We start from the raw sequence: 12,746 nt of genomic DNA, 5'->3' as shown, positions 1-12,746 counted from the left end.
GTGTTGGTGTCCCGGTGCGGCGGAGGCGGCGCTCGGTGACGCTCGGAGCGCAGTTCAGAGCGCAGTTGAGAACTGGAGGTGATAGCCGCTCGTAGGGCGCCGCCCTGGGACCGTGCTTCCTCCCCGGACCCTGGAGCCAGTATCAGGGCGGCCCCAATCCAGGGGAAAAAAAAAAGAGTATTGTTTTATGGAGCGACTTTAGACACATCTTACTGGCTTCTTGACTAGATTGGAAAGACCAAGTGCCGCATGTATTACTTATTACGTACATGATCATTAGTTATTGCTGCGTACCATTTGGCTTAATTCATGGGGTGACCAACTCACCCAGGTTTGCACAGGGATTCCCGATTTCGGCCCTAAAAGTCCTGGGCCCCTGGGAACCCCTCTCAGGCTGTGGCGAACCGGGAAGCTTGCGCACCTGGTTTGTTCACTTTCTTCAACCCGAAGGTAGGACGCTGATCCTGAGTGGAGGACCGAGGTAGTAATCCTGTGGGGTGATTCGAGCCTCTGGCATAGAAGAGGATCCGCACCCATAGCTTAAGGCTGCAAGAGGTAGCTGGATTGTAGACACCAACATGGTGTCAATAGCAGCTCGCAAAGACCTGCTTTTGGGGGGAGGGGGGGAGACCTGCTTTTGAAAACACACAGCGTTTCGCCTGAGAAAATGATAACCTCCGTGGTCCAGAGCAAGTAGTGGGTTCCGACTGCAGTCGATCAAACCTGGCTCCATCATCATGAGCTATGTGACCTTTCTTTATTTGAATTTTTAAAAATTTTGTAAATGTTTCCTTTTTTTAATTTATAGTCTTGTTTATATTACATTGAATCACATATAACTTTACAGTGTATTACATTTCTCTTCCAGAAGGAATACCAAGCTATGTGATCTTGCGAAAGTTAGTCGGTGCCCAGTCAGAAAATGGAATGAAAGTAACAGTTACTTCATAGGTCGGTGGGCAGGATTAAATCTAGTAAATGCCACCTGATGTCAGACCCAATTAAGAATGTGTGCATTCTGCTCACCAGATGGTTTTGCACCACTTCTTTGTTTTCACTTGAAATAGTGGGAAAAAAAATTTAGGGTTGAAGCTGGTTTTCTTGAAAACGTTAATGCCGTTCATAAGAAGTGAAAATCAAGTATTAAATAAAACAAGGGAAGGGACCAGCAGTTAGCGTAATGGCTATGTTGCTGGACTTCCACGTAGTCGACCGCGGTTCGAGTCCCGGACCCGGTGGCTTAAAACTCACGCCGGGCGCATGTGTGTGTGTGCCCAAGATCCCGAGAGGAGAATGGAGGAGAAGGGATTGCGGCATGGCCATTCCCCCTGGGGGGTGATTTCTCGCTTTCTGTCTCTGTCTCTGTCTGGCGAGCACACGCGCCCTATAGCAAAAACCTCTCAAAAAAAATAAAATAAAATAAAACAAGGGAAAAATTGTAAATCTCAGTTATTTAATACTTGGTCAGATTTTGATTATGGCTTCTTAATGTTTCTTTAAAAGTCTACAAAAGGGGACCAGCAGGTGTCCTGATGGTTAAGGCAGCTGCAGCCCACATGGCTGGCGGCTAGGCAGTTTGAATCCCAGATCTGGTGGCTTGAAAAACTCACCCAGGGGTTGTGTATGTGTCCTCAAAATCTCAGGAGGAAAATAGAGAAGGGATTTCAGTGTGGCTACACACCCTCGGGGGGTGCTTTCCCCCTTTCTCTCTTTGTCTCTTTCCAGTGAGTGCCCGTACCCTATGACAAATATAAAAGCAAAACGTCTAAAAAGGCATTATTAAGTTTGTGCCCCCATTTAATACTTTTAGTTGAATATAATCTTTAACTCATTTGACTTATGCTTTTAAATTTACCTTTGTTCTACAATATAAACCAGTCTTCACTGTGGTTAAGTGAAACTATATGAAATTATATACTTGTTTCAACCAGGTAAGACTATAGAAACATGCCCAAATCTCATAAACTTGAAGAAATTGTTAGTATTTTTAGTTCCCATTAAGATGTTAACTTCTGGGAACCAGCAGTTAGCGTAATGGCTATGTCGCTGGACTCCCACATAGTCAGCCACAGTTCACGTCCCGGACCTGGTGGCTTAAAACTCACGCCGGGCGCGTGTGCGTGCGTGCCCAAGATCCCAAGAAGAGAATGGAGGAGAAGGGATTGTGGTGTGACCATCCCCCCTGGGGGGTGATTTCTCGCTTTCTGTCTCTATGTCTCTCTCTGTCTGTCTGGCGAGCGCACGCGCCCTATAGTAAAAAAAAATCTCTCCCCCCCAAAAAAAAGATGTTAACTTCTTAGATTAAAATAAAAACTTACATGTATGTTTTAGAATTGTAAAACAGATTTGGCTATACCCTTAGGAATCTTAATCTTCTTAGAAGATGGAAGCTGTGTCTCATTTTTCTCTCTCCCAGTGCCAGGGATAAAAGGTGACTAGCAAGTGTCAAGTTGATTTCTGCCTTAGCACCCCCTCTTCCCTTGCTGTGGCCATCACAGGTCTCTTCCTGCCTTTGTTACTGCAGTCCCCTCTGAACTGGTCCTTTTGGCCTTTATGTGGCCTCTTGCCCTGCTTTCTTCTAGTTCATAAAATAAGGCTTACTTCATAGCAATTCTGTATTATAAGATCTACTTAAAATTCTTTAAGCTTACTTGTGGCTTAGCTCTGCAGTTGTGGGATTCTGGGGGTTACTGTTCACACTTGCTTAGGGACAAAATGACAAAACAATGACCCTGCCTGCCTCTCCACTCTCGTCTCCTGCCTTGAAGCCTGAAGTCTAGTCTTAGTGTACCTATGAAGGAAACCCTTCAGATGTGTCATGCTTGCCTATGACACATGCAGTGTTTTCTCTCCTTTCCCGTCCTAACCTTCTCACGTCCTTTAACATCCAACACTAGGTCTTCATCCTTTCCTTGGCCCTCTCCACCACATTCACCCCACACCAGGTGAAAATTATTTCTCCCCCTTTTGTGCTCACAGGACCCGCTTTCTTTGGTTGGCACCTGCCATCCCATACCTCATTACTTGTCTCATGTCTTCCCAACCTTTATCCAAGGTCTGTGAGGAAGGGAACAATGGTTGAATTTTTGTTTCCCTCCTAGTATGAGAGGAACTTAAAAAGCTCATGGAAAGTGCATATTCTGAATACTGCACATGAATTTCAAGCAAAATTTTTGTACCAAAATAAAGTTGAACTGTAATACTGTTTTTCCACAGACTGTTTGAAGTCCTCTCATATAGTACCCTGCCCATGTCAGATCCTCAATAAATGTTGGTTGAATAAATATTTTTTTTTTAAGAGAGATTTTTTTGCTATAGAGCATGTGCATTTGCTGGGGAGACAGATAAGACAGAAAGCGAGAAATCACCCCCTGGGGTATGGCCATGCTACAATTCCTTCTCCTCCATTCTCCTCTCAGGATTTTGGGCACATATGCACATGAGTCCAGTGTGCATTTTAAGCCACTGGGTCTGGAATTTGAACCATAGCTGATTACATGTGAATCCAGTGATGTATTCATTACACCATCTGCTGGTCTCTATTTCTTAGAAAAATATAAAATATATTCTTTTAATCATTATCTTTGAAAAATCTTAATACCATTGTTACTGGATTGTGTGGAAAATTAATGCATTGGAAAAATATTCCTGTATTCGGTAAATATTTGTATCTGTCCACTATGATAATTTCTGGAGCTATAAACATTTTAAGACATGGTCCCTGTCTTCAAAGTTCTCACAATGGGAATAGAGAACAGGGAATGATACATTTGTCAAAGTGTTTTTAATTTATCATTTGCTATTAAAGACATAAGATATCACTGAAGTTTGTCCCAGGATAACAAATAAAATGTGTATTCGTATTTATTCACTGTGGTCTGAATGTTTTCCCTAAAAATGTTATTGACAGTGAAATTGAAATCTAGACAGTAGGGCCAGCTCATGGCCTGGTGCTTACGGCAGTTGGATCCCTCATGGCTGACTGCAGTTTTGAGTCCCAGACCCAGTGGGTTTGAAAAACACATCAGGTGTGCCTGCGTGCATGCATGTGTGTGTATGTGTGTATGCTCAAAATACCAATGAGGGAGACATGGAGGAGGAAGGATTGCTGTGTTTTGTCGTCTCCCTGGTGAACACATGTATCTTATAGCAAAAAATAAATGACTAGATTCTAAAATGTGAGTACCAAATTCCTGCTAGAATCCAAAGTTAATGGTTTTTCTTTTTTCTCTTTTAGACGCTTTTCATTCCGTCCTGAGCCAGATCCTTATTGTCAAGCCAAGTACACTTTCTGTCCAACTGGCTCACCTATCCCAGTTATGAAGAGTGATGACATCATTGAAGTCTTTCGATTACAAACCCCAGTCTGGGAATTTAAATATGGAGACCTCCTGGGCCATTTTGTAAGGATCCATCTTGATCTTATAACTCTGGTTAATGAAATGACTTGCTTACTGATTTAAGGGACTAATTACTATTCACATGGCTGACTTGTGATCATAATTAGGCATCAGTGTTCCTCTCAACAAATTTAAAATGAATTTAAAGCAGTTATCAAATTTTGTAATCCTGACAGTAACAAATACAATCCCTTTAATCCCCTGTAATATTATGCATCTGAACTCAACTCCTGTACCTAGTTCCTGGAAAATGAGAGAGGCCCAAAAGAAGAAGCAGGGCAGACAGGAAGCAGTCCTCAATTTCCAGGCCTTCTTGGGGACTTTTCCTTGTTAGCTCATCACCTCATGAGATACAGAAAGTTCCTTCCTGAAGCTGACCTGGAAGCTTCTTGTACTTAATCTAAGCCATAAGGAAATTATAAGCATGTCCACAGAGTGCACATCATTTCTGAGATGAGCTGCAGTGGCCAAAACTAGAGTGGATGAGGGCCTGAAAGGGCCACAGAGTGGACATGAGAATAGCAGCACTGCAGAGGAGCAGCTGACCTCTTGTTCTCGATATGCATTTGTGGTCTCCCACATCTTTTCCCTTCCGTTTACCTGGGCCCATGGTCACTACTTCACAAATGCTTTCATACATGCATTGTCTTTATACAGAAAATTATGCATGATGCCATTGGATTCCGGAGCACAATAACTGGCAAGAATTACACGATGGAGTGGTATGAACTTTTCCAGCTTGGCAATTGCACATTTCCCCATCTCCGACCTGAAATGAATGCCCCTTTCTGGTGTAATCAAGGAGCTGCCTGCTTTTTTGAAGGAATTGACGATACTCACTGGAAAGAAAACGGGACAATAGCTCTGGTAGCAACAATCTCAGGTAAGGTTCAAAATATAGCAGTATTGACAATTGCATCAGTATCCAAATGAAAAATTACTTTCACTGTGGCAATTTCCTATTTATTGTGGTCATGTAAAATGTACTTCTCGAACTACTGAACTTTGACTCAAACTATTATTCATGCAGAACTCCACCCATGAGTGATGAGTAGCTTATCTCCTCTGTTCCCAAGGTAAAAAATTAACAAGACCAGCAGGTAGCATAGTAGTAAAGGTGCTGGACTCCCACATGGCATACTTGGTTTGAGTCCTGGATCTGGCAGCTTGAAAATCATGCCATGCATGTGTGCTCAAAATCCCAATAGAATAGAAGAGGGATGGCTATGGTGGCCATACCCCCTGGGGGATGATTTCTCACTTTCCCTTTTCTCTGACTCTCTCTGGTAAGTGCATATGCCCTAAGGTAGAAATTTAAAAAAAAAAAAAAATGCAATGATAAAATCTCTCTTGTACAATTAAATCAGACTTTCTGACTAAAATAGTGAACAGAAGTCTGCAAAATGCCTGATTAAAGGACCTGCTATCTGAAAAAAAAAAATAGTGATGATAAAACATATTGAGACATAATAGCTCTACTAAAATGGAGTACTCTAGGCCTGGCAGTGTTTTGAGCACTGTACATTGATCCCATCATTGACCATCACAACCACCACCTTAGACAGTGGTATTATCTCCATTTTACAGATGGGGAAACTGATTACAGAGAGGTTCAAGTTACATTGTTAAGTGAGACATTAACCCCAGCAGTCAGGCCCCTTAGACCATTCGCTTAACCACTTAGGTATGTTGCCTCCCCAAATGTGCTATTGGACATGTGAGGCCCCCTTGAGCAGCTTGGATATTTTGTCTCTGAAATTTTCTATGCTTCTGGATGGATTAGAAAGCTGCACTCTTGGTGCATGTGCTGTTTTGCTGGTTAGTGATGAGACAAGTTCAGCAGCACATCACTAACTCATAATGTGATCTTGGGCACCTACCTTATTGGCTCATGGCCACGTGTGTAGAATGAGGATAGTACTACCACTGTATTTTAAAGGCAGTAAGCTTGCCTGTGTGATTTATAGAGCTCTAGTAAGCTGTTGTTCCCCCAAAAGTGGGAACACCTGAAATGGAAGCACTGTTTGTGGTGATAATTATTCAGTGAACCTCAGGATTTGAGGAAATGATTATGCTCTCTACCTCTTCACAAAGTATTCTGAACTGTGTTAACTCAATTTGGTGGGAGAATAAGATACTCTTCTTCCTGGTACAAATGAGAAATGGAGGCTCAGACAGGTCATATGACTTATCTATCTCACAAGGTCATAGAGCTGTATACAGTAGACCCAGGACTAGAACTGAAGTCTTTTAAATGTAAGTAGGGATGTTTTAACTGAGTACACCATGCTATTTCCTAAATCTTTCAGCCTCCTTTCTAATTGCTATGTCTCTTATCACTCCAACAATATGAAAGTCTATCTCTGTCTGAACAGTGCTCACTAATAAACAGTTGCTCTTTTATTCCAAGCCACCTGTATTCCCACCTACATCATTACCTGAAAACTCTCCCTCCTTCTGATAGACATTGATATGAAACAGTGGCCTTTATTTTCTGTAATAGTTTGTAACATACCAACACTTAAATCTTTTAAGTCATCCACTGCCCTGTGATTAATCCTGTTCATTTACCATGTTACAAAGTAGTGTTTTGAAGCATTATTATCTAAGCACAGCAGTTTTTCAAAGTTGAACACTAAAAGCAGTAAACCTAGTTGTAAGCAAATTGGATTTATATTATTCTAAAATTTTAATTCCATACAATCAATAAACGTAGCCACTCTGTATTCATTTTACAGAACATGAAAGATGTACTTGTTGGACTGAACTTGGAGTAACCAAAGAAAAGTCTGCACACATGACAAAATGAAATGTTGCGGCCAGCTTGAATAGGGAATATAAATGCCCGGATGACAGTTGTAACCACGTATTTGGTAACAATACAATGTATTCCAAATATGTGGAGGGGTTTTTCTGGTCTGGTGCAAGGCAGTAGTAGAGAGGCTCAGCCATGCTGGAGTCTATAGTCCATGAACTTGGCCAGAAACACTTCCAGCTTAGTTGACAGAGTAGAAGAATTTGTGTGATGGGCTGGGAGGTCCTCAACAGAAACCCAGTAGCTGCAAGTACATGAAGAAAAGGGAAATACTAAATATTCAAGCAGATGGGTATAGTGCTGCTTCTGGTAAAATATGTCTTCTTCTGGAGTAGCTGCTCCTAAGGCTGCCTTTAAAAAAAAAAAATTTTGTTTTGCCATAGGGCACATGCACTCGCTAGAGACAGAGAAAGAAAGAAATAGGGAAAGTGAGAAATCAGCCCCCAGGGGGATGGCCAAGCCACAAACCCTTCTCTCCTCTTGGAACTTTGGGCATGCAGGCACACATATACCCAGCCTGATTTTTCAAGCCACTGGGTCCAGGACTCAAACCACTATCGACCCTGTGGGAGTCTGGTGCTTTAACCACTATGTCAAAAGCTGGCCCCAGGCAGCCATTCTTAACTCTAGGCGTACTATGTTTTGTGACAGAAAAGCTCCACATGTCACTCAATTTTTCTCTTTTTCCTATTATACTTTCCTTACTTGCCTCTGAATTTAAGATTTGTTGAGTGTGGTAGAGAAAAAGAGCTTCTGCATTTGTATAATTTGACTTTTGACCATAGCTTAAATGATACAGAATTAGTATGGTAAGACTTCCCTTTGCACACTTACTGTATCTGATGCTTGGAATTTAGCCGTGCATTTTGCATTGAAGAATGGAATAAAAACTGGCCAAGGTTGGATACCTGTTTTGAGAAATCCAAAAAGTATTTTATTTTTTTAGGGTTGCTATAGGGCACGTGTACTCACCAAAAAAACACAGAGAGAGGGAAAGTGAGAAAGCAACCCTCCAGAGGCATGACTACACCACAGTTCCTTCTCCTCCATTGTCCTCTCTGTATTTTGGGCACACACACGTTCCTGGTGTTTTTCAAACTGCTAGGTCTGGGACTTGAACCAGAAGGTTGGCCATGTCGGATCCAGTCGCCTTAACCATGCCACCAGCTGGCCCCCAAAAAGTATTTATTCATGTATATCCATTGTCTTAATCAGGTTAGAATATTTTACTCAAAACCAATATGATTAGCTTTGATATTTACATAGGTAATTTTTTTTTTCTCTTTAACTAGGAGTCACATTTAACAGAATGGCAAAGTGGGTAAAACAAGACAATGAAACAGGGATTTATTATGAGACATGGACTGTCCAAGCCAGCCCAGAAAAAGGGGCAGAGACATGGTTTGAATCCTATGATTGTTCTAAATTTGTATTAAGGACATATAAGAAGTTGGCTGAACTTGGAACAGAGTTCAAGAAGATAGAAACCAACTATACAAGAATATTTCTTTACAGTGGAGAACCTACTTATTTGGGAAATGAAACATCTGTTTTTGGACCAACAGGAAACAAGACTCTTGCTCTAGCCATAAGAAATTTTTATTATCCTTTCAAACCATATTTGTCAACTAAAGAATTTCTGTTGAGTCTCTTGGAAATTTTTGATTCAGTGATTATGCATAGACAGTTCTATTTGTTTTATAATTTTGAATATTGGTTTTTACCTATGAAATTCCCTTTTATTAAAATAACATATGAAGAAATTCCTTTACCTCAAAGAAACAAAATATACCCTGGTTTGTGAAACTAATTCTGCTGATTTCTTCTTCAAATACCAGCATCTCTGTTTTTTCAGGAGATAATTGTACATTTGTGGATTTCTTAGCCTTTCTCACCTAGGGAGAAAGTGAAATGAAATTGGCAGAATTGCTGCGTATCATCAACTCCAGACATATCTCTTGGAAAGAAGCTATGACTCTTACTATATTGTCTAAAGTGAGCGCATTAGGTGATCTTGATTCTAATTTCCAAGAATATAGAGAATTATTAAGATTGTCACATAAATAGGATCTTTGAACCTGGACTCACAGGAAAGGAAGTGAGGAAGTGCTTCCCAGGCAAGGTGGCCATATCACAGTCCTTTTCCCTCCACTGTCAGGATTTAGGGCATGAATGCACAGGTGTGTGCTTTTTTTTTTTTTTTTTTTTTTTGAGATTTTTATTTTTGCTATAGGGCATGTGTATTCACTAGACAGAAAGCCAGAAATCACCTCCCCAGGCAGATAGCCACACCGCAATCCCATCTCTACTCTCTTCTTGGGATTTTGGGCACACATGCACATGTGTCAGTAAGTTTTAAGTTGCCAGGTCTTGAACCACGGTCAACTACATGGGTGTCCAGCGATGTAACCATTATGCCATCTGCTGGTCCCCACATGCATGTTTTCAAGTTTGGTCTGGGACTTGAACCTCACATTTTGGCTATGTAAGATCCAGCAGCCTAAACCACCATGCCACCAGCTGGCCCTGGAGCCAATATTTTGAAGTTGCAGTATGGTATGCCAATAAAAAAAATACTCTCAGTGACATTTTCATGTTATGGTAATTTCATTTTTCTTTTAAGTGCTTTTTGGCAGTTTAGACTGACGACAGCTTTTATAGCTTTTATAACTTTGGAACTAGATCCTAGTAGTCTGATTATATCCATTTACCTACCTTTGAAGACTTAACTGGACACCCTAGTGTCACCCCCATTTAGCCTGTGCTCATACCATGCCCTAGCCCCTCCCTAATTTTTTTTTTAATAGACTGCATCTGTGTAGATCAGACAGTGTATTTCCTCTAAGAATCAACTGTACCACTGCAATCCAAGATGGCTACCATAATGACTTCTGAAAGACCCCAGAATGTGCTAAATGACACACCCACCAGTGCCATGACAGTTAACAATCACCAAGTATAGCGCTGCAAACAACTTAATAAGGAGAAAAAGGAAGAGGGGTTTGGAATTCCAGGAAATCCCTGTTTTCCAGAAAAGCTCTGTTCCTTCCCTCTATTACCCTATTCTGTTTTACCCTATTTGCTGTATCTTAAACTGCCCAGCTCAAGACAGGTAAGAAGTCAATTTGTGAGTTCAGCTCCTGCTACTCCACTTCTCAGCCACTGAATAAAATTTATGCCAGTACATTCAGTTTTTGTTTTGTAAGTTGGCTCCATGACACCAAAGGGTAAAAGATTCAATCTATGGGAATAAACAAAATTTTTACAGTAGTGTAAATAAAGTGAAGTGGTTGTGTTTCCAGGTATAGTAAATACAGAGTTAAAAAATACACATTTCTGGAACTAGTCAATTACTGGCTTTTGTGATTTAAGAATCTTTGACATCTCTAAACCTTAATTTTAGTATCTAAAATGATTCAACTGTCAGGATTGCGGTAAAGATTGAAGTCATGCATGTTTGGCATAGTAAGGTCAAAATGATTGGTAGCAATGATGATTAATCAGAGAACAAACTGTCATCCTTGATCTTGTCAATATAGTTTACCTGCCCATCTTTCCTGGGCTTTGTAATCACCGAGACTTTGCTGACAGCACAGTGCTTCAACACTGGGTTCTTCAAACAGCTGGGGCAGAGAAGAATCTGGCTGCAGACATGTCTGAGCAAATAAGTACCTTATTACTCCTTCACTGTTTCCTATAGTTCTCCCTCCTCCCACTAGAGCCGCCAGTGCAGAGGAAGAAGGTGCACTACCCAGAAAGGACAGGTTTTTGTTAAAAGACTTCAAGTGGTAATGCTTCCAGTAGGGCCATCAAATACACTTTCCGGATCCTTCAAGTACTGGATGGTCAACTGGATGCATTCTTTCTGTTCATGGAAAAACATATAAGATACTGTATGTAAATATACCAATTATGAAATTGTTTCAGCTGACATTTATTCTTGCTGAGAAGTTAGTACATTAATACATTATCATAAAAGCATAATCACAGACAGCTATTTACATGATACAGATGAGTAAACTGGAGCATAGGAAGGTTAATTGGTCTTTTCATGGCTACCTTGCTAGTAATAACTGAGTCAGAATTTGAACCCAGGTTCTGCTGACTTGAATTTGTGCTATAAAAATTTTTCAGTGTTATTCAAAGTGTGGTCCTTGGGCCAGTGCCAAATGTTAATTGTCTGGGGAAAAAGTAAATACAGGTATTAATAGGAAGCATTTAGAAACTGTTAAAGCAATATGGAGTATTTGTTTCTGTCAAATTGAATAAAATTTGGGTTTGTATTTTGTATGTCTTTGTTCTCACTTCATTTCTCTAGAAAATTTTTTTTTTTTTAATTCATGGTAGATCATGTGCGTACACAAAGACAGAAGCACTGTTCACTAGCTTGGTCACACAATGATTGCTTTCCTCCAGTCTTCCAGCCCACCAGGATCCTGGGCACATACGCACAAAGGTGCCAGAATGTTTTCAAGCTGAATGGGCTGGGGATTTGAACCATGATTGGATCATAGGGTCTAGCTCTATAGTATGGTACCCTATTGACTGTGCCAGAGGCTGGACCTATGAATCCACTCTTATTCAAAACTAGGCTGTACAATAATCTGAAACCAAAGTTCATTTCTACTGCAAATCACAGAATTTGGTTCCATAGTGAAAAACAAATGAGAACATTGTACATGGCACTTGACTTTTAAAGGACAACTCTTGAGAGTTATGTTAGAAAAGCATTCAAGGTGCCAGCAGATGGTGTAGTGGTTATGTCATTGGACTCCCCCATGGCTGACCACAGCTCGAGTTCTAGCCTGAGAGGCTTGAAACTCACACCGGCCACTTTTGTGTGTCTAAAATCCCAGGAGAATGGAGAAGGGATTGCAGTGTGACCATCCCCCCAGGGGGTTTCTCACCTGGCAAAAAAACTCATAAAAAAAACAAACACAATGCATCCAAGATTTTTCTTTTGTTTCTAAGAATATGAATAAATTAAATTCTGTGAAAGTACTATATAGATCAGGTGATTATAGCACAGACCACAGTATTTACAGAAGTATTAATATTTCAGAATTGATCAAAGCTATCAACTATACAAGATAGGGACCTATGAATCCACTCTTATTCAAAACTAGGCTGTACAATAATCTGAAACCAAAGTTCATTTCTACTGCAAATCACAGAATTTGGTTCCATAGTGAAAAACAAATGAGAACATTGTACATGGCACTTGACTTTTAAAGGACAACTCTTGAGAGTTATGTTAGAAAAGCATTCAAGGTGCCAGCAGATGGTGTAGTGGTTATGTCATTGGACTCCCCCATGGCTGACCACAGCTCGAGTTCTAGCCTGAGAGGCTTGAAACTCACACCGGCCACTTTTGTGTGTCTAAAATCCCAGGAGAATGGAGAAGGGATTGCAGTGTGACCATCCCCCCAGGGGGTTTCTCACCTGGCAAAAAAACTCATAAAAAAAACAAACACAATGCATCCAAGATTTTTCTTTTGTTTCTAAGAATATGAATAAATTAAATTCTGTGA

At 40.6% G+C, this 12,746-nt stretch overlaps 1 protein-coding gene and 1 long non-coding RNA gene across 2 annotated transcripts; one reads left to right on the top strand and one right to left on the bottom strand.

Annotated features, from left to right (window-relative positions):
• Positions 1-4,237: 4,237 nt before the first annotated feature.
• On the top strand, positions 4,238-9,383 carry CLN5 (CLN5 lysosomal BMP synthase; the record flags this gene model as incomplete). Its single annotated transcript, XM_014585720.2, is given in 3 exon segments — positions 4,238-4,403; positions 5,058-5,283; positions 8,508-9,383. Coding segments are annotated over 3 exon segments (904 nt in total), but the record flags the coding sequence as incomplete, so codon positions are not given.
• A 431-nt stretch (positions 9,384-9,814) lies between these two features.
• LOC106734282 (uncharacterized) lies at positions 9,815-12,536 on the bottom strand. The gene is made up of 2 exons (XR_001369963.2): positions 12,314-12,536; positions 9,815-11,778 (listed from the first exon to the last, which is right to left on the bottom strand). It is a non-coding gene; the product is annotated as an uncharacterized LOC106734282 (long non-coding RNA).
• Positions 12,537-12,746: the final 210 nt, after the last annotated feature.

Source organism: Tupaia chinensis, unplaced genomic scaffold, assembly GCF_000334495.1.
Source record: "Tupaia chinensis unplaced genomic scaffold, TupChi_1.0 Scaffold000013_1, whole genome shotgun sequence".
NCBI lineage: Eukaryota > Metazoa > Chordata > Mammalia > Scandentia > Tupaiidae > Tupaia > Tupaia belangeri.
Note: the sequence above shows the minus strand (reverse complement) of the source record. Positions and strands in the feature narration are given on the sequence as shown.